This window comes from Haliotis rubra, unplaced genomic scaffold (assembly GCF_003918875.1).
Source record: "Haliotis rubra isolate DU_JTF1 unplaced genomic scaffold, ASM391887v1 Scf66, whole genome shotgun sequence".
NCBI lineage: Eukaryota > Metazoa > Mollusca > Gastropoda > Lepetellida > Haliotidae > Haliotis > Haliotis rubra.
This window is the reverse complement of record NW_025767368.1, coordinates 554,065-575,518: the sequence shown is the minus strand read 5'-3', so window position 1 is coordinate 575,518 and position 21,454 is coordinate 554,065. Positions and strand designations below refer to the sequence as shown.

Here is a 21,454-nt window from a genome sequence, read left to right as displayed (position 1 = left end):
ATGTTCAAAACTTCATAGAACTCTCAACAATTGAAACAAAAAATGTTTCAAAGTGGTTTTGACACATGTCAAAGGCATCTAAAACGATATTGTCGGAAGATACCACCAGCTATTTTCATACTCGTCTTTGATGTAACGGAGACTGAATGTATGTCACCGGTCGCACAACACCGACTTTGTTCATCAGATGGAGGAAACCTAGCCTAGTTCCTTATACCCAGCACTGTTGCAGCACTATTGCACACATCTATCCGCGGCTGGGTAGAGAAGGGGTTAAATGATGCTGTTCAAAGGTTAGATACGACGGTTGTTGGTCCGAATCTCCGACAGTGAGTGAGTGAGTGAGCCGCGTTTAGCAATATTCCAGCAACATTGCGGCGTGGGGCACCAGAAATGGGCTTCACACGTTGTATCCATGTAGGGATTTAAACCGGGTCTTCGGCATAACGAGCGAACGCTTTAACCACTGGGCTACCCAACCGCCCCTAATCTCGGTTCGTTAGTTTCAGCGTCTGTGCTTCACGCCCGAGACCTGCATCACGTTGGGATTTTGTTCCCCATCCATTTCACACCGTGATACAATCGGAACATACCAGGTCTGTTTTTCGTATGACGCCATCAAAAACATACACACATATTAAAATTATGAATCACTTAAAAGATGAAAATAGCCAAAGTCAAATTGTCTGTGACATGATAGATGAGCTATGTAGGGGCTTTGTGAAATGGAGTTGGTATAATTTCTGAAACGATATGATGAAACGATCATATGAGTCCAGGATGTTATACATAATAATCCCTGGGTAATCGAGGATGGTCCAATAGGCTTAATTCGTAAAGTATACATGTGGGTCAAATAATAATAAGTTTAATCACATTCCTATTATCGCATCTCTATTGTCCTCGCAGATTCCTTGAGAGTGAGTGAGTTTAGTTTTACGCCGCACTCAGTAATATTCCACCTACGGTATATGTAAATAATCGAGTCTGGACAAAACAATCCTGTGATCAACATCATGAGCATCGATCATCCTTTTATGGAACCGTCCTTGAGAGACTGAGATACAGTAATCATTACTTCTGTGGGACTGCCCGTATTATGTGTTTGTCAGCTGTCAATATTTTGCTTTGTTCAGATTTCACTTTTTGAAATGACCCATCTCGATCAAGAAGTCACCAATTGAATTAATAGATAAATGGTAAAACTATACCTTCAGCGTTTTATGTCTTTCCCAAATCATTCATTCTCACACGACAGCTAACATGACGTTATCGGCTCTTGTTGTATAGACACCAGTTTCAGTTTAAATTCAGGTGGTCACCCACATAGGACATCTGGGTCAAGTAAATCAAACATATGGTTTTCAGAGAACCATACATCCTCGCTCTGTGCCAATCTGGCATGTGATCAGATATGGCTGGAACGATGGTCAGGAATCGGTCCGATTAGGGACATTTATGGACATGTACATAACCTGACAATTCAAAAGCACATCCATGAATGTTTACACCATTAAAGGTGATACAGATCACCTCAAGAAGACTCATTTACACACGATTTGTTTGAAATGATAACCCGGGTTTCGACCTCCGAAAGCTACACGCCCCAACTCATGCCAGTGGTCCTGTCACCCCTCCGGCAGATATCACACAACACACTATGTTTACATCAACCGATCATATCTCGCGCATGCTTATTTTTTTCAAAGGCTAACTTCCCCCCTAAAGTATGTAGATATAAATCCAACGAGCATACAACAGTGGAGAATGCACCCTGTCTGTGTGTGCTACATGCGTGGAGGCGATATCCCCTGTGCAGGTGGTCAACGTTCACAGCTGAGTATCTCACACTGTTGTCGTAGTTGTGTGATAAATAACGAAGAAGTAGGTGAGAAATTGCGAATGAACTGCTATAACGAAAGGTGATCTCATGTGTCCTACCATAGTCCGCAGACCCGTGTGAGCGTCTTTTGTAGTTCAGTCAGTTCCTAAACACGCACACGCACACGCACACGCACTAGCACATGAAGTACAATTGCAGTGATGCTTCATTCGGCCTCCAAGCATATTTCCAAATGCGTTAATAAACCATTTATGCCGATAATATGTCCGCGTACTGTCGGTTGCGGGGCGGTGGGGTAGCCTAGTGGTTAAAGCATACCCTCGTCACGCCGAGAACCCGGGTTCGATTCCCCACATGGGTACAATGTGTGAAACCCATTTCTGTTATTGCTGGAATATTGCTAAACCGGCGTAAAACCAAACATACTCACATTATATATTTTCTACTTTTACTAAATAAGAGTATGCAAAACCTACTGACAGAAGTGACTGAGCCAATGGTGTATTACATATTTAAAAAGGAATTTTTGGTCAGGTTAATATTTTTCATATATCATTTTACAGATGACAAACGTGTGAGTAAATGCTCGCTTACGCCGCAGTTGATAATATTCCATTTGTAACACGGCGAATCTGGACAGAGAAACAATCAAAACTCGGTAGGGAAACAATAGAATCAAGACAAGAAAACCACAGGAAAAGATCTACTTCATCTAATTATATTCAGATCGTTTACTTTCTCCGTCAACCTGAGTTAAAGATGTGACTTCCCTAACCGTGAAAGTCACACGTTTAGAAATTGGATGTGCCAATCCAATGCTTATCTTAGCTCTTACGGCAATTATGAGGTGATGGGTCCAGTCCTACCCCGGAATACCTACAGGTTAGTGCTACAAGACTGTCAGTGTTGGTATGTGTAATCCAGGTTGGTGCCACGCCGAATGTGTCCTGAATGGGAGAGAATGAGCGAGGATGTTAGTTCAATTTTACTACTCATTAATAAGGAACTTGCAGTATCACGACGGCACACGCAAGACCTCCACTTAGATTTTGTCCAAAGTAACTCCAGAAACCCATTGTTTTGTCTTACCTCAGCTGCTGCTATACAAGTTCACACCGTTGGCCATTGGCAAGTCTAGGTCAAATGCGGTAACTTTGGAAGTCAACATAGGCCTGGACTCTTGTTCGGGTAAACAAAGTCGATATGTTTCTTTAATGACTCACAAGAGCGACGATAAGTGATATATATTATATATGTTATCATGACAAATGTCCTTTGCCTGTTGTTTACATTAAAATATATCGATTTCATCAATCGAATGTCGTGGGGAATTAATGAGAAAGGTTTTACTCCGCTTTTAGCAATATTTAGGCAGCGGGCTCTAGAAATGGGTTCCACACATTGTTGGATGGTTGGTTGGTTGGTTCTTGTCGTTTAACGGCCGCACTCAGCAATATTCCAGCTATAAAACGCCGGTTTGTAAATAGTCTGGACCAGACAATCCAGTGATCAACAACATGAGCATAGATCTTCGCAATTTCGGACATAATGACATGTGTTCACAAAGTCAGCGAGTCTCACCACCCGATCCCGTTATAGTCGCCTCTTACGACAAGCATGGGTTGCTGAAGACAAATTCTATCTGGGATCTTCACGGGCCTTCACACGTTGTTCCCATGTGGAGAAACGAACCTACGTATTCGCTTTAACTACTGGGTTACCCCTCCGCCCTATTGCTTTGAGGAGCCAAGCATCGGCATATCGGCATGGCCTCTTCCAGGCAACAAAGTCCGAGAGAGTATCAAAGTAATGAAGTTGGACCGTTAGCTCACAGGTAATGGGGGCATCTCAGATTCAGATTCAGATTCAGTTTATTCGGTAATTCTGGCCTTAAGGCCTACATTACAATTGTTGTTGTTACAAAATACTATGCAAGTCACGTGAACATATGGTCACATTCATGGTTACATTTATGGCTACGCACAGTGAAAACATGCTTGAGATAAATTGCTACAGACTGAACAATGATAATATTCTTAGAATTTAACAAATTTGACAGTGAATGTTTGTCTAATATATGGGGGCATCTCGAAAAGTCCAAACACAACGGTGAATATCCGACACTCCAGCTGAAATTTTGGTTTATTACCTACTAGCAATTTGTAATGGTTGTGTTATATAAACCGGTCAAACGAAGATATACTCCACAAATAATTGGTGATTAAAAATGGAACCAAAAAAAGTAAGAGTTGTTCGAAATATGGTGACATATTAGATGCGGGCATCATAGTATTTGGACCTTGCAGTGTTTTGGCGCCGGTTTTCAGCCTGGTAGCATTTTGATAACTTTTATAATGTTTGGTCCAACCTAGTTTTCAAGTGTTCATGCTATTTGGCCCATTTCTTATGTCCCAGGCCGTGATTGCTGGAATATCCCTAAACGCGGCGTAAAACCATACTCACTCACTCCACTGATCTAAGTGAACATATTCTCCCTGTCATAGGATATTCCCTTAATAACATTGACCTTGACCTTTCGACTGTAGTGCAACAATACACCGAGTAAGTACCGCATTCCACTGTTAAGGAAATCATATTGTCTTGAAATAGGGAAGCTTCCAGAAGAGTCGAAATATTTCCTTAAACGGAATCTAGTGTAACCAGGTTGATGTAGGCGGCAGCGTTCCGCCTGAATTCGTTAGTATTCATATATTTTCGCCATGTCCTCATCATTGTTTACACGTGTAAACGGATGTTTCAGCGTCGAATGTTTCCGGACTACCGGAGTAAAGGGGTGCTACAAGGGACATATAATTACGTGGTCAGTAATAGTGAGGTTCTAGTATTCCTTCTTTTCAGCAGCGAATTGGCGAGGACGCAGTTTGTGAGAATACGCGTATGTTCTATTTCAGAGCATGACATAAGCTGACGAATGGACGTCCTTGTGTTATTCGTAGTATACAGAAGGCCAGAATGTATGTTCGACACGTGCGAACCAGACGCACAACCATTACAGGTAACTACGGTTGTAACGAACTCAAAGGGAACACTAATTTTAGTTGTTGCAACCGTAGTTCGTTATCCGACTAAAATAAATAGTGAATGGGACAAAAAACAACCGCTCCCCCCACCCCACCCCACACAACAACCCCCAAAACAACAACAACAACAAACAGATTGTAAATCAGTCAGCTATTTGCGTGTTTGTTATAAACATACTTTACTGTATATTGTTTTTTTCTGAAAATCTCGAATTGTAACGTTTATAATTTCATCTTTGCTTATTTAATTTTACACATCTAACAAACGTGCCGTGTAATTGAGTGCTTCATGACACACAAAAGATCGGTTCAAGTAAAGTAAGTAAGAAAAAAACTGAAAGTTAGTTGGAATTACCGTCTTTGAATTTGGAGGCTGTACATTATGCGAATTTGGATTTCCCAAATTCATATGACATATGGGGAAATGACAGGGCTGGTATGGAGCTTCTAAATTGTGCGCCACACCACCTACTTGGAAAGTCCGTGGTTTGATTACAAGTAAAACCGGAAGTAGTCACTAAATGTCGCGTGCATGTCCCATGACTAGTCTCATGACAACTATTTCTTCCGTTATTCTCGCCTTACGTGAGATTCTCGGCGTTATCCGCGAAGCACCGGTCCCCACTACCGAATCGCCTCTGTCAGCTTTAGCCTGTAGTTGAATGAGACACTTATAAAGGAAGATGTACTGACAATGATGGGTGAAAGGTCGCCATGGGACACCTGTTAAGCAGTGGAGTGTCACTGGACTCTGAAGTGGAAGATTTAATGAAAACAACTTGAAAACACTTCCTGTAGGGAAATGGCATACTGTCACTAAACCTTGAGTTGCACATTTTTCCAACCCGTGTATTTCACTGTATATCTGTATGGTCTATTGCAAGGTCGTCGTGACATTGTGTCGGAACAGAAACAAACTGTATCATGATATAATTGTGTGTAATACAAGCAGGATAGTTAATGTTTAAGTAAACGGAAAGATGACAAGGTTGGATGACTTGGAACATGATTGATTGTCCTCTCTCGAAGAATCGGGACCTCAGACACCAGGATCCGCTGAATGTGGGTTCGAATCCAAGTTACTGATCAGCGCGGTCTATCAAAGATTTTATGTTCAGTGGACCTCGTTCTTCACAGAAAGGGTCGGTGGGGTAGCCTAGTAGTTAAAGCGTTCGCTCGTCACGCGGAAGACCCGGGTTCGATTCCCCGCTTGGGTACAATGTGTGAAGCCCATTTCTGGTGTCCCCCGCCGTGATTGCTGGAATATTGCTAAAAGCGGCATAAAACCATACTCACTCACTCATTCTTCATAGAGAATCACGAAATATCGCGAGTATCAACAAAATATGACCTGACTGCCAACCCTCATCGAATTGTAATTCGTCATTGAAACGCTGAAGTCTTTTCGCCAGCAAAATATTTCTTGTTTAGCGCATTTTGCAAATACATGTATGTCATTATTGTACGTAATATTACTTATCGCCGGAAATGGTTGCTTTTGCTTTATAAGTACCTTCACACTTACAGTGTATTTTGAGAAACAGATGAGGAACATGGACAGTGAGAACACATCACAGCACTTGATCTCTGAACCTGTTCACTGACAACTCAAGTGATTCGACGTTCAGTCGGCGACAGGCGCTTCAGTGTAGAACACGCCAAACAGACACCGTATTTGGTTGTATGGGCTCTCTGAGAAAAGCGAAGCATTTCATATGAATTGTACATATGGGGGGCACGTGCTGGGGAATATGTGAGAAATATCAAGCTTCTGTAGTTTTAAAAAGACGAAGTGAGTGAGTTAGTTTTACGCAGCACTCAGCAATATTCAAGCTATATGGCGGCGGTCTGTAAATTATCGAGCCTGGACCAGACAATCCAGTGATCAACAACATGAGCATCGATCTGCGAAATAGGGAACCAATGACATGTGTCAACCAAGCCAGCGAGCCTGACCACCCGATCCCGTTAGCCGCTACTTACGACAAGCATGGGTTACTGAAGGTTCATTCTTACCCGGACCTTCACGGGTTAATAAGAGGAAGTATCGATGGTGTTTGATATAGAGTAATAACCATACAGAGATCACCACCGCCCAAATGTTGCTTATCATCGTATTCCAACTGTGTAGATCGATGCTCATTATGTTAATCACCGGACTGGTCAAGACTAAATTATATTTACAGTCCGAGGTCATATAGCTGGAATATTGCTGAGGCGGCGTGAAACAACAAAGCGGCATTAAACAACATACAAACAATCAAATCTCCATTGCTTTCTAAGGTGTAATGTATGAACGGAGTAATGCGAGTGGACATGTACTGAACATGATTCATGATCCATGTTCAGTTAGAAGTATACCAACAATCTTTCTATTTTCAGTGTGTCCCCATCTGGTTTTAACCCGAGGGCTTCGTAGATCATACCCACAACGGCCACTGCTAACACTCGCAGCCCCCTGTCCTTCTACATATCTTGACATATCTATCGGCTTAGCCTTGCTCCATGGCTGACAGCCAAACCCATGGATGTATAGTAATTTTGTCCTTTAAAGAGCAAGTCTAGAAAAGAGGACAGTATATCTAAAGACGCCAGTCAACTAGGGGGATATTTATATTTTTTAGAAATCATCATTTTAACTAATTATTATTACCTAAGAGACTTGTGTAAGTCTACTATCGGCTGTAGCTATGAACGAGGACAACCCGGACAGGGTGCACATGAGGGCTGAAACACATGTATACAACTGCATGATTCTGTTGTGTCTTTCCGAGATGGCTCCGTTATGCTCTAATCTCCGTCCGTCTCACAGTCCCTGAACCATATTATTTTCCCTACAGCCTAGTCCTCTCTGCAGTGCTAAAGCCCTAAATAAAGCAAGTCTAGACTTCCCCAGGTTCTGCCTTGGGCTCCTTTTCATTTTAATAGGTTTGTTTGTTACTATAACCCCCCCACTTCCCCAAACAGTGATTCCACTCAGTTCGAGGGTTTCCACGGGGCTTTGTTCACTGTAGATGTCACATTCCGCGCGACGGAGGCGGTTCCCTGGCAACAAGACCAACGTCTGGTCATGCTACATGCTACAAATGCTCATCGGTGTTGCAGGCCGGCTCAGTGGTAGACTGGTCCTGGGTGGTACATCCTGGGAGTAACCACCCGCTATATCAGACCCCCTGTCCCCCAGTTCCTACCCACTCTGCAACACACACACACACACACACACACACACGCACGCACGCCAGTGGCTGGTTATTTTCGAAACGTTCGTAGCCCTACGACCTTCTTAAGCCCATTCTTAACACACTGGCTACGATCCAAGTTAAGAATTCTTAGGGCTACGAACGTTTCGAGAATAAGGGCCCAGGACACTGCAGCACACGCTCATATATTCTCCATATTTAAAGACGTATAACACGCTCTTAATATCACGACTGTTACCATTACGCCGAACGCCAGACTAACCGGATGTTAGGAGCACTTCTTTGACATAACACGCAATCTGGGGTAGAATTGATCTTGAGCAACCCATGCTTGTTTGAAAAGGTGACTAACGGGATCGGGAAGTTAGGCTGACCTAGTTGATATATGTAATCCAGAGACGATTACTTACAGACCGCCGTCATATAGCTGGAATACTGCAGAGTGTGGCGTCGTTAAACCTTGAAAACCCATACTACAACAGTGTATGAAATAAGCCAAAAACTTCAAATACTTATCAGCCCAGAAGAGATTTAACCAGTCCTTCTTAAATACAAAATAGGCAGTGCCAGTGGACATGTTATCTGAACATTTATTTCCACCCGTCCATCGGGCTGGCTAGCTGTAAAATTAGACCGTCCAGCAGAAATCTAGCCTGTCTCGGGCGATCGGACGGGCCTTATTTCATACACTGACTACAATAACAACAACAACAACAACAACATTAACTCAAAAAAGCAATAGAAAACAACTCCAACCTAAACAGATAAGGACCGGCTTTCCCACAATACAAAAGTGATGACAGAAAACAGAATACATGTATATGAACGTTCAACTCGTGAACACCTTCCCTTCAAGCCAGTTTATGTATACCTTGAGCATAACCAGATAATTAATAATTTCTAAAGACATCTCGTGCTCTTTCCAGCCCTGGGCCCAATTACTCAAAGCGACCACAGTGTAACGATTAATCTGTCTCACAGTCTCTGAACCACATTATTTTCCCTACTGCCAAACCCTCTCTGCAGTGCTAAAGCCCTAAATAAAGCAAGTCTAGATTTCCTCAGGTTCTGAATCTCTAGTCTCCCTGGGGCTCCTTTTCAATTTAAATGGGCTTGTTTGTTACTATCAAAATTACATATTCAGAGACTAAGCATTAGTCTATGTTACGGTGTAAAGGAGTTAAGATCAACTTAGTGCTAAGATCATTTGTGAAGGTGGGCCCTTGATGCAACTATCCATCTTTGTACTGTCGATATTGTACAAGATATAACTGAAATGACAAATTTAATTGCCAGTCAACGACTTTGAACTACACGGCATAAAGCTGCCCCTATCTCCTCCCAACAAAATGAAATCCCAACAGGTGACACTCTACATCAGTTACCAAATTGGTAGATCTCCAGCACCTATAAACATGAAAACAACCCAATATTCTCCCGTGTTATCGTCAACAGTGTCTCCACAAACAGCATGAGAAGCATTATAAGGACCCTATCACCAACAAAAGCTTTCATCTGGCCACCCTAGTCATTACAGATTAGCAAATCTAATTCAAACGCTCTGTAAACTTTGAACAAGGATAAGATATCACAGTTTGAACGTGCCGCTTAAAACGTGATTGCTTTGCCCTCATGAGTTATTTCCCTTTGGAATGGGAACACGTTTCCATTAGATACGCCTTTTCGATAGAAGCCTCTTCGGGCTATATTAAGCTTGTCCCGCGAAACCTCGCTGACGGAGTAATGCATTAGCGATGATCGATGTTTCGCCTACTAAACCTGGTAGCCAATTCGGAAGGGATGGTAAACAGAAATAAAGGAAAATATGAGGTAAAGAGTTAATTTATGCCCGACAGATGTCATAACGCCCAGTAGTAAGAAGCTTTCAAAGATCACACGCTTGATGTTTCGTTAACTGTCGAAAACACGACCCTGCGCGACGGTGACATACAGCTGACTGCCTTTCATCCTGGACATAGATGGAGAAGATTTGAACAGATACTACTGTTAAAACACCTAAATTGTAACTTTAAAGTGAAATGTTCAAATGTTAGAGGTGGCGAGGTGAAGTGATGGTTAACGCCACGTTTAGGATTACTGCACTTCTTTTGCGTTTTCGTGACCATCCGTTCTTTATACGCATTTGAGATATAATCAGCGTTTATTATTCGGTTAATCTGTTTCTAACTGATGATACCTCGGCACGCCTTTCGTTGTAAAGTTTCAAATGTCTGGAGAAGTGTTGGCACAAAATGCACAAATAGATATTCCAGCATTTAGGTAAATCGATGTACACAGTTGCTCTCCTGTGAAAACATATTGGTGTGTGCGTCTGTGTCTGCGTGTGCGTCTGCATGCGTCATTAAAGAGGATAAGTTTAGCAGTGTACATGCAGTGCACATTTTTTTAATCAAACTCAAACAGAATTTCACCCTTCAAGAAACAAATCAAATACTGTGTCGGCCTCCATATGCTTATTTTGATCATTGTACCGTAGTAAAATGTTTCTTTATTATTATTATTATACTTTATTATTATTTTTATTATTATTATTATAGGATATTTATAGTAAATGTTTCTAGTATTATTTCTGAATAAACATTGTACTTTGTATGAAACCCAGCTGACAACGTTGACATTTGCGTCGATTTGTGTCACGAGGCATCCTTTAGCTGCTGCGCCTATTTGTCTGTGGTGTTACTGATGCCAGGGTTGACTTTCAGGCCTGACGTTCAGGTCGACGTCACTGTACTGCCTACAATAGTCTGTCATACAGACCCTAAAACAAATATATCAAAGAGAACTCATGTAAGTCTAGAATATGTGGCAGGTCTATATTTCTACAGTTTCTGAACATGAAGAAAGCCTCAGGGCTCCTGTTCATTATATTGTATTTTTTTGTATTATGAACTGTTATTTTCTGTAAAATATGTTCATATTACAGACTAGTTGTTATTCTATGGCTTGAGTAACATGTGAACCATGATCTGCATCTCACAAGGGTGTCCGCGCTGTAGCCGTGTTCACCCGAACTCACTCACTAACTAATCGTTGCTACTGGACACTCGATATTCAGTTTGTGTACCTATGTGTAATCCAGCCCAGTAGATTCAAAGACTGAATTCTGTATCTAAGCAACATCTTACCCAGTCACTTCTTGCAACCAAAATATACGCCAGGGAAAATATAATTTGTGCATTTGAAAACTGAATTTGTGCATTTGAAAACTGAATTTGTACAATCAATTGTAAATAATTTATTATCGAAACGTTACTCGGCTTAAAACAGTCACAAAAACACTGCAAACATAGGGTATATGTATCAAATAAATCACCATCAGTAAAACATGGTGTATGATTTCGTTTGCCCGGCAATTTGTTTCGATAACTCTAAATGGCTCAGTCTGCATGAACCAGGAACCAAAACATATTTCAATACATTAGCCACTACCAAAGAATTGTGTGTATACGGAATATCCTGATTTTGAATATAAAGAAATGAAAAGAAAGAACGGATATCATTTATCACATGTATACTTCCATGTGAAACTGACAGCCGGAGATTCGTCGAATCAGATTCGCCTACGACAAAATGTGTGGAGGGGAACTGGAGAATATGACGTGGGCAAAAAGTGACTGAGGATTTGGGTCCATGAAGGGTGGAAGTGTAAGAGAAGACACAGATAAATGAGTATGGTCCGTCAAGACAGACTGACTATAGAATGGGGTCCGCTAAGACAGACTGACTATAGAATGGGGTCCGTCAAGACAGACTGACTATAGAATGGGGTCCGCTAAGACAGACTGGCTATAGAATGGGGTCCGCTAAGACAGACTGACTATAGAATGGGGTCCGTTAAGACAGACTGACTATAGAATGGGGTCCTTTAAGGCATTAAGGCAGACTGACTATAGAATGGGGTCCGTCAAGACAGACAGACTATAGAATGGGGTCCGTTAAGACAGACTGACTATAGAATGGGGTCCGTTACCACAGACTGACTATAAAATGGGGTCCGCTAAGACAGACTGACTATAGAATGGGGTCCGTTAAGACAGACTGACTATAGAATGGGGTCCGTTAAGACAGACTGACTATAGAATGGGGTCCGCTAAGACAGACTGACTATAGAATGGGGTCCGTCAAGACAGACTGACTATAGAATGGGGTCCGCTAAGACAGACTGACTATAGAATGGGGTCCGTCAAGACAGACTGACTATAGAATGGGGTCCGTTAAGACAGACTGACTATAGAATGGGGTCCGCTAAGACAGACTGACTATAGAATGGGGTCCGTCAAGACAGACTGACTATAGAATGGGGTCCGTTAAGACAGACTGGCTATAGAATGGGGAGAGAGAGAGAGAGAGAGAGAGAGAGAGAGAGAGAGAGAGAGAGAGAGAGAGAGAGAGAGAGAGAGAGAGAGAGAGAGAGAGAGAGAGAGAGAGAGAGAGAGAGAGAGAGAGAGAGAGGCGAAAGATTGTCATTACCGAGAACAGATAGCAGATATTTTCGGGAAGCATGTTAGATTTAATGTCAGCATGTGATCATTGATTCACACATGGTACACTATATATGGACATCGTGAATACGTCGCCAGGGATAGGATTTCTCCGACTGGAATCAACACATGTGTTATAGGATGCGAGGACATTTGAAGCCCAAGTACCAGGCTATCTTACGCTATCATCAAGTCATTATATGTTGTCGCTAATCGCCAACGCAGCCCTCGATATGTCGGGAGGAAGGACTGACACTGAGAGACGAGCAAGTGGTTTTAGTGAGGCTTTGCTTGGAAGAGGTTGGGAGGGGGGGGGCTGGTGATGTGGAGAGGGGAGAGGCACGGTGGTAGTATTTAACAGTTGTTGATCTCTCCCGTGTCTTCTCTTCACAGTTTATCGTAAATAACAGACTTTAAAGTACAAAATGGTTCTAAATTAGTTAATCAAGATACACGAGGTGTGAACCAAGTTTGCTTTTTTTGAAAATCCGGATTCAGACAGGCCACGTGTTTTTGATTCTAAAATGACTCACTTACAAGGATATCTCTATGATTTGGTCAAAGCAGGGGCATTTGTGTGGATGACGTGTAATGATTCAGGCTAACGTGCTTGTGACTCCACCCGACGTTTAGTTTCCTATGCTCTTTAACTATTAGTGTCTACTATTTCTACAATTGTGTCTGCCTGACGTTATTTTACACCCAGTGCTCATAATATCCAGACGGGATTGACTATCTGTGACTGAATGCGGCGATTAACGAGTCATTCTACTCGGCGACAGTTCCTACTACTACTACTACTACTACTACTACTACTACTACTGACTCGTGAAGATAGCCGTAAGAGGCGACTTACGGAGGCTCGATGACTTTGATGATGCATATCTTAACATCCCTGTTGCTTAGGCCGATGCTCATAATATCAATCACCGGATTGTCTGGTATAGACTAACTGGAATAGCTGGAATATTTCTGAGTACGGCGTTAAACACCTCCACCACCACTACTGCTTCCACTACAACCACCACCACCACCACCACCACAAAGACCACTACTACTACTAAAACTACTACTACTACTTCTACTACTATTACAACCACCACCACTACCACTACTCCCACCACCACCACGACTACTACTACTACTACTAGTATCATTGCTACAGCTATTATTACCACTACTGTTGCTAGTACTACATTACCACTACTGCTACTACTACTACGACTACTACTACTACTACTACTACTACGACGACGACTACTACTACTACTACTACTACTAACTACTACTACTACTACTACTACTGACCAAGACTAGACTACGAGAAGCAGTACCCCAACATCAATTACCAGTTTATATGAAGGATTAGTCGGTAACGATGTACTCATAAACGCACTCACTCATTGATAATTAATGCTCGGTGAAGTTGAGTTGAGTTGAGTTGGACTTTACGTCACATCGGCACTATTCCAGCCATACAGTGATGAGAACAAGTCTGCATTAATAAACATTGTAAGTACAGAGTCAAAATGAGTTTTATTTCAAAAACATATATTCATTACATTGTCATTTGCTCGGTGAAAGATATCAATGATCAACCAAGAGTAGGCCTCGCACAAACTGAATTTAAAAGTGACAAAATGAAAACAAACACAACTTACATATGGCGCCATATCGTTTTCATGATATTTTTCGCTCGATAAATTGTGTGTAGCACAAAAGTCAATACCTGTCACTATTTACACTTTCTACCATCCCGTTGAGGAATAACGGCATATTTTTAAAAACAATGAATCGGGTCGTCACTTTTACGAGCTGTTCATGCCAAGTGGCCCAAACTATAAAAATATCTGCCATACCCGAAGCTGATGTTTACAACTTTGATGCGTCACTGTTTTGACTCGATCAAATCAGACGACATGTGCGCATGCGCTGCTCTGAGTATATCCCAGACGAGAGCCTCATCTGTTATCATTATCGAAAGTGATATTTCATTTTACACGTGTCTTCTCGAGTGACACGCGACATAGCAACTCACACCGTCAGTATGCCCAGATCTTTCCTAATCAGAAATGGGCCCCGCAGCTATTGTAACGACAATTCTGCTTTGACTCCAATAGGTGAGTACATGATTTAAGTGTTTCATAAAATACTTTAAAGGTTTTGAAAATATGTTATAAGTTATTGAAATATTTCATATTAGGAATCGAACTCCCGAAACCATTGTATCTCGTCGTCACATAATTAGAACAATAACAGGTCAATTAACTTTTTAATAACTGTTCATATACATATTGTTCTTCATTATACTTAATTGTTTTATTAAAGACGATACTGAAAGGTCATACGTTACCCATTATGTTTATACAGTCATTCTTGGTTGAATTATTAAATCCTTTTTCTAACCAGGATTATCAAATATACTAATCTTGTTTTCCTAATTATTAATTCGAGTAATTATTCACAGAGGTGATGATAATACATAGACGGTTCATGATTTCAGAGAAACGTATTTCGTCATCACTGTCTGTAAACGTTACGTTTTGCTCATGTGGCGATGTCGTTGTTTTCTAATTATATGGCCACATTATGACATGAGTTGGGCGCGAAACAGGGAATATTCTGGTACACACGGGGATGATGATGCATCAATAACATTGTAATTGAATTAGATACTGCCACTGAATTCCTCACAACTCTATTTAAACTTTTCGCAAAATGCATGCTTTTTCTATAAATGAAAAACATTACATCACATTTTTAGAAAACATCATCCAGGCGCAGTTATTACGATGATTAGAAGATAAATCATTCAAGTTTGACTTCATGAAATGTGTTTGCGGTTCTATTATCTATATGATGAGGTTAACACCCCTAATTACGAGAGATTGATGTGGCCTCGTGAGAGAGACATGTCCACCATCATGGCTGGTTCAGGAATCAGTTTATAAATACTTCCTTCCTAAAATACTTCACACAGAATACTGAGAAGTATTATGTGTAAAAATACTGGTTTTCGTTGTTTGACAAAATCTCTCAATTTATTAATTCTTAGAACGAAACCGGATGTAGTATGTACAGTAAGACCCACACATGGGTGCAACCTAAACTTGGGAAAACGCTAGATCATCCCCACACACAACTGCATCCCTCCCGTCCTACAGATGGATTTCCTGCCATTTCTCAGTTTCTTGTAATGTGCGTTTTCTCATAGGTTCTAATTTCAAAATGGTTCAGTCTCACATGTTCTGTACCCAATCTGCCCGGTCATTATGTTATCTACTGGTCCAGTCTCATGCACCATGTGCGTATAGTTAAGCTTGTTGTACGCCCTGTTTTAGACATACGTTTTACTGGTTCATATTGTACGCCCTGTTTCAGACATACGATATACTGGTTCATATTGTACGCCCTGTCTCAACCATACGTTTTACTGGTTCATATTGTACGCCCGTCTCAGCCATACGTTTTACTGGTTCATATTGTACGCCCTGTCTCAGCCATACGTTTTACTGGTTCATATTGTACGCCCTGTCTCAGACATACGATATACTGGTTCATATTGTACGCCCTGTCTCAGACATACGTTTTACTGGTTCATATTGTACGCCCTGTCTCAGAAATACGATATACTGGTTCATATTGTACGCCCTGTCTCAGCCATACGTTTTACTGGTTCATATTGTACGCCCTGTCTCAGACATTCGTGATACTGGTTCATATTGTACGCCCTGTCTCAGAAATACGACAAACTGGTTCATATTGTACGCTCTGTATCAGGCATACGTCACACTGGTTCATATTGTACGCCCTGTATCAGACATAGGTCATACTGGTTAATATTGTACGCTCTGTCTCAGGCATACGTTTTACTGGTTCATATTGTACGCCCTGTCTCAGCCATACGTTTTACTGGTTCATATTGTACGCCCTGTCTCAGACATACGATATACTGGTTCATATTGTACGCCCTGTCTCAGCCATACGTTTTACTGGTTCATATTGTACGCCCTGTCTCAGACATACGATATACTGGTTCATATTGTACGCCCTGTATCAGCCATACGTTTTACTGGTTCATATTGTACGCCCTGTATCAGACATACGATATACTGGTTCATATTGTACGCCCTGTCTCAGCCATACGTTTTACTGGTTCATATTGTACGCCCTGTCTCAGACATTCGTGATACTGGTTCATATTGTACGCCCTGTCTCAGAAATACGACAAACTGGTTCATATTGTACGCTCTGTATCAGGCATACGTCACACTGGTTCATATTGTACGCCCTGTATCAGACATAGGTCATACTGGTTAATATTGTACGCTCTGTCTCAGGCATACGTCATACTGGTTCAGTCTCATACGTCGTACACCCTATTTAGGACGTACCATCATGGTGCAGTTTCTTACGTCGTACGCCCTATCTCAGACATATCAGGTACTGGTTCAGTCTCATACGTCGTACACCCCATCTCTGACATATCTTGTACCAGCTCAGTCTCATACGCCGTACGCCCTATCTTTGACGAATCTTGTACCAGCTCAGTCTCATACGTCGTACACCCCATCTCTGACGAATCTTGTACCAGCTCAGTCTCATACGTCGTACACCCAATCTCTGACGTATCTTGTACCAGCTCAGTCTCATACGTCGTACACCCCATCTTTGACGAATCTTGTACCAGCTCAGTCTCATACGTCGTACACCCAATCTCTGACGTATCTTGTACCAGCTCAGTCTCATACGTCGTACGCCCTATCTCTGACATATCTTGTACCAGCTCAGACTCATATGTCGTACGCCCTATCTCTGACATATCTTGTACCAGCTTAGTCTTATATGTCGTACGCCCAATCTCTGACACATCATGTACCGGTTCAGTCTCATATGTCGTACGCCCTGTCTCAGACATATCATTTACCAGCTCAGTCTCATATGTCGTACGCCCTATCTCAGACATACAATGTCCAAGTTTCCGTTGTCGACATTCACATGTTACATCAGCATTCACATACTCTTTCTTTTGTTTACAAATTTCACATTTCGGTATACACATAATTTGTTTATAATATAATACTCCACTCAGCGATATACCAGCTTTGTGGTGGCAATCTGTAAATAATCAATCCAACGGTTGACACAATGAACATTGACCATCGCAATTAGGATGCAATTACATGCATCAATCAAATCAGCAATCCTGACACACCCCCACACCCTTCCTGTGAATGAGTGAGTGAGTTAACATTTTAAGTCACATCGGTCATATTTCAGCCATATCGTGGCTAAAAACAAGTTATAATTCCATGATCCCGTCCTATGACACGAAAGGTTGCTAAGCACCAATTGTAAGCAAGTCAATCTTCACGAGTCGTATCATATGAGCAATCAAATATTGTTTCGTTTTTCACACATATCGGCTTTCACATATTGTTCTGGTATTCCAACATTACAACATTATATCAATTTCTCGTATTGTTACAGTATTCGCATATTACCCTGCCATTTCTGTACCTTTTCGGTAGTCACACATTACCCTGCCATTCGCGAATTAAATTGGTTTCCATATTTCATATTGGCGTTCCCGAATTGTTTCAGTATTTACAAGTATTTACTTGTTTTGTTTTTCGTTATAATAATAATAATCATGATTTCGTATTGAGCTTTTCCATGCTCAAATCGGTATTCACATATTATATTCACTTGAACTCTCATTTTATATGTCAAATCGGTATTTTATGCTCAAATCGGTATTCACATATTATATTCACTTGAACTCTCATTTTATATGTCAAATCGGTATTTTATGCTCAAATCGGTATTCACATATTATATTCACTTGAACTCTCATTTTATATGTCAAATCGGTATTTTATGCTCAAATCGGTATTCACATATTATATTCACTTGAACTCTCATTTTATATGTCAAATCGGTATTTTATGCTCAAATCGGTATTCACATATTATATTCACTTGAACTCTCATTTTATATGTCAAATCGGTATTTTATGCTCAAATCGGTATTCACATATTATATTCACTTGAACTCTCATTTTATATGTCAAATCGGTATTTTATGCTCAAACCGACATTCACTTATTATATTCACTTGAACTCTCATTTTATATGTCAAATCGGTATTTTATGATCAAATCGGTATTCACATTATATGTTCACTTGTACTCTGATTTTATGTGTGTTATTGCTATTCATCTGATATTATCGCATTTGAACCCATGCATTGAATCGTTTTCACAAAGGCATCTATTCAGCAACATGTTTTGTCGGATCATTGGTGGTTTCGAGGTAAATCGTATTTGCGAGTCGTATCGACTCATTATCCAGCCTCAGATTGCGTGTTTGTTTAGTATATCTGTTCCATAAAGTCAGACACGGGTATCAAATATGCATTTTAGAGAAGACATCGGAGTAGATTAAGATGTAGTCTTTAATTACAACTTTGTAGTGCATTCATTCTTGCTCCTCGGTAAAGTCGAAGGAATGTACAGTCCGTTTGAGACAAAATGATACCGATGAATTGCAATCTAACACAAAAACAAATACACATAAAAGAATCAAACCAAGGCGGACTGCAATAAAAACAACAGACCAACTCTAGAAAAAAGTGCATAATTTTGGTCACAAAATTAAAATAAATGTTTAAGAAACTGTCATCATTTATTTGTACGTCTGCCAAGTTTGTTACAAGGGTGCATTGGCAACTAAAGGAACAGCGCGAAAAGCGAGATGCACGTGCATTAGTGACGTCAGAGACATGTGATTACTGCTGATTGACAAAGTGAGAGAAAATGAAAGTCTATAATTTACAAAGTCTATGATGTTTTCAAGGATGAAAATATCAGGGGGTGACCCAAGTATGCAATTACTAAGTACATACAGCGCACTGCCTGTGCAGCTGTGGTACGTGTCATCTCGCCAGCTCAACAGTTTGCTGACAACCCGTTAACGCACGTACATCTCGCTTTTCGCGCTGTTCCTTTAGTTGCCAATGCGCCCTTGTAACAAACTGGGAACAAGCGCAAATAAATGATGACAGTTTCTTAAACCCGTTAACGCACGTACATCTCGCTTTTCGCGCTGTTCCTTTAGTTGCCAATGCGCCCTTGTAACAAACTGGGAACAAGCACAAATAAATGATGACGGTTTCTTAAACAACAATTTTTTTCTAGAGTTGGTCTGTTGTTTTTATTGCAGTCAGCTTCCATTATTCATCAATGATATGTTTGTTCTCAGCAGATTTGGGATTCAACCATTGACAGTGAAATAAATATTATGCTGAATAACATGATAAATCTACTATTTATCATACACAGTACGCAGCTTCCAAAAGGACGTATATTAGCAAATAAATGAATTTGTCAACAAACACACAAAAAATAACCCCCAAAACCCAACAAACATACAAAAAAGACATACAAAAAGATAAGAAAATCACAGTTCGTGAATTTCACTACAGCATATTTTTACTGTTTTGTAAATAATAAGCTAAATGCGTTTTTACCCCGTCCATCCCAGCCTGAGAACGCTGTAAGGATCTACACCAAAATGTTATTGATGTAATATACAAGCAGTTAGATCTTATCCATATCAGCGTGGACATTTGCTTAAACATATCGTCTTTTAACATTCAACATAATTCCATTGATATAATGTAAATATACATACTCACATGTATATACACTTACATACCTATCCATATACATAAATATATATGTTTCCTCTCAGTGTACCCCTACATTTTATTTTCTATGAAATCATGGACAGAAGTTATCTTGTTAAATTTTCCTGTTACCGTTTACTAATGAAAATCCTTTGCACACTGCACAGTAATATAAGGATCTTTTGATGCTATGTTAAATAGGACAGACAAAGAAAAGTGGGTACTCTTAATTTAAACGGTATAATTGAAATGTTTAGCTCTGTTAGATTCATCACTACATCCAATTTTCAAACGAGCATGGATAATTTGACAATATGGAGTACATGATCTTAGTCAAAAGACTTTTTCGGTTCAAATCTTTGAAGGGCATTTAGAAGTGGAATGCTCCAGACGAAGGAGCAAGCATAACGTCGTGTTATTCACAATAAAGTTCACATCCATAAATATTGCTTTTCTTATCTTTTCCGGTGGGTTCTTACGTCTGACTCATGTATTACCACATAGAGATGAAAGAACATTTTGTTTCTTAATACGTTGGGTTGTTTTTGTTTGTTTGTTTTTTAATTAATGAAGCGGAAAAATGCGTATTCAGTTCTCTTTATCCAATCCATGGAAACGTTTCTTTGTTGATTTGTGCATAGATTGTTCACGACCAGTCAATGACTCACATTATCCAATCCCGGATTTAGTCTGCATGGTTGTCCTGCTGATTGAATCCTTACAGCTGAGATCATGCAGGACATCCGGATTGTGTGAGGTGAAGGGTGAGATGGGAGTAGACAAGCAGGAGTTGGTCTGATGTTAAACGCCCGCTACGTGACGACATTTGGTAAATAGTCGGACCAGACAATCCAGTGATTGACATTATGAGCATCGGTCTACGCATTTGGGATACGGTGAAGAGTCAGCGACCCTGACCATTTGATCCCGTTAGTCGCCTCCTCCGACACTCATAACACACGCACGCACGCACCCAACGCGCGCGCGTCTCGTCCCCGCTGTCTTAGTATATGATACGGCGCCGCTCATATTGAGTTATGAGAGACCGTAAAGAATGGACATATATGCAGGCAGGCAACTAAACATATCTTAAAGCAATAATATATTCATATACAATATGTTTTCTGTTTTCTATGTAGTATTGAAAGGCAGGTTTTTGCATGAGAAGTACGCATGCAT

At 40.7% G+C, this 21,454-nt stretch overlaps 1 protein-coding gene across 1 annotated transcript in view; it reads left to right on the top strand.

Moving 5' to 3' along the window:
- Positions 1-14,562: 14,562 nt before the first annotated feature.
- The window catches only part of LOC124257419 (protein odd-skipped-related 1-like), a 32,631-nt gene continuing 25,739 nt past the window's right edge, over positions 14,563-21,454 (top strand). Inside the window, exon 1 of the mRNA XM_046691467.1 lies at positions 14,563-14,706. Coding sequence (XP_046547423.1) covers positions 14,634-14,706 — 73 coding nt within the window. The 5' untranslated portion in view covers positions 14,563-14,633. The remainder of the gene's footprint in view (positions 14,707-21,454) is intronic.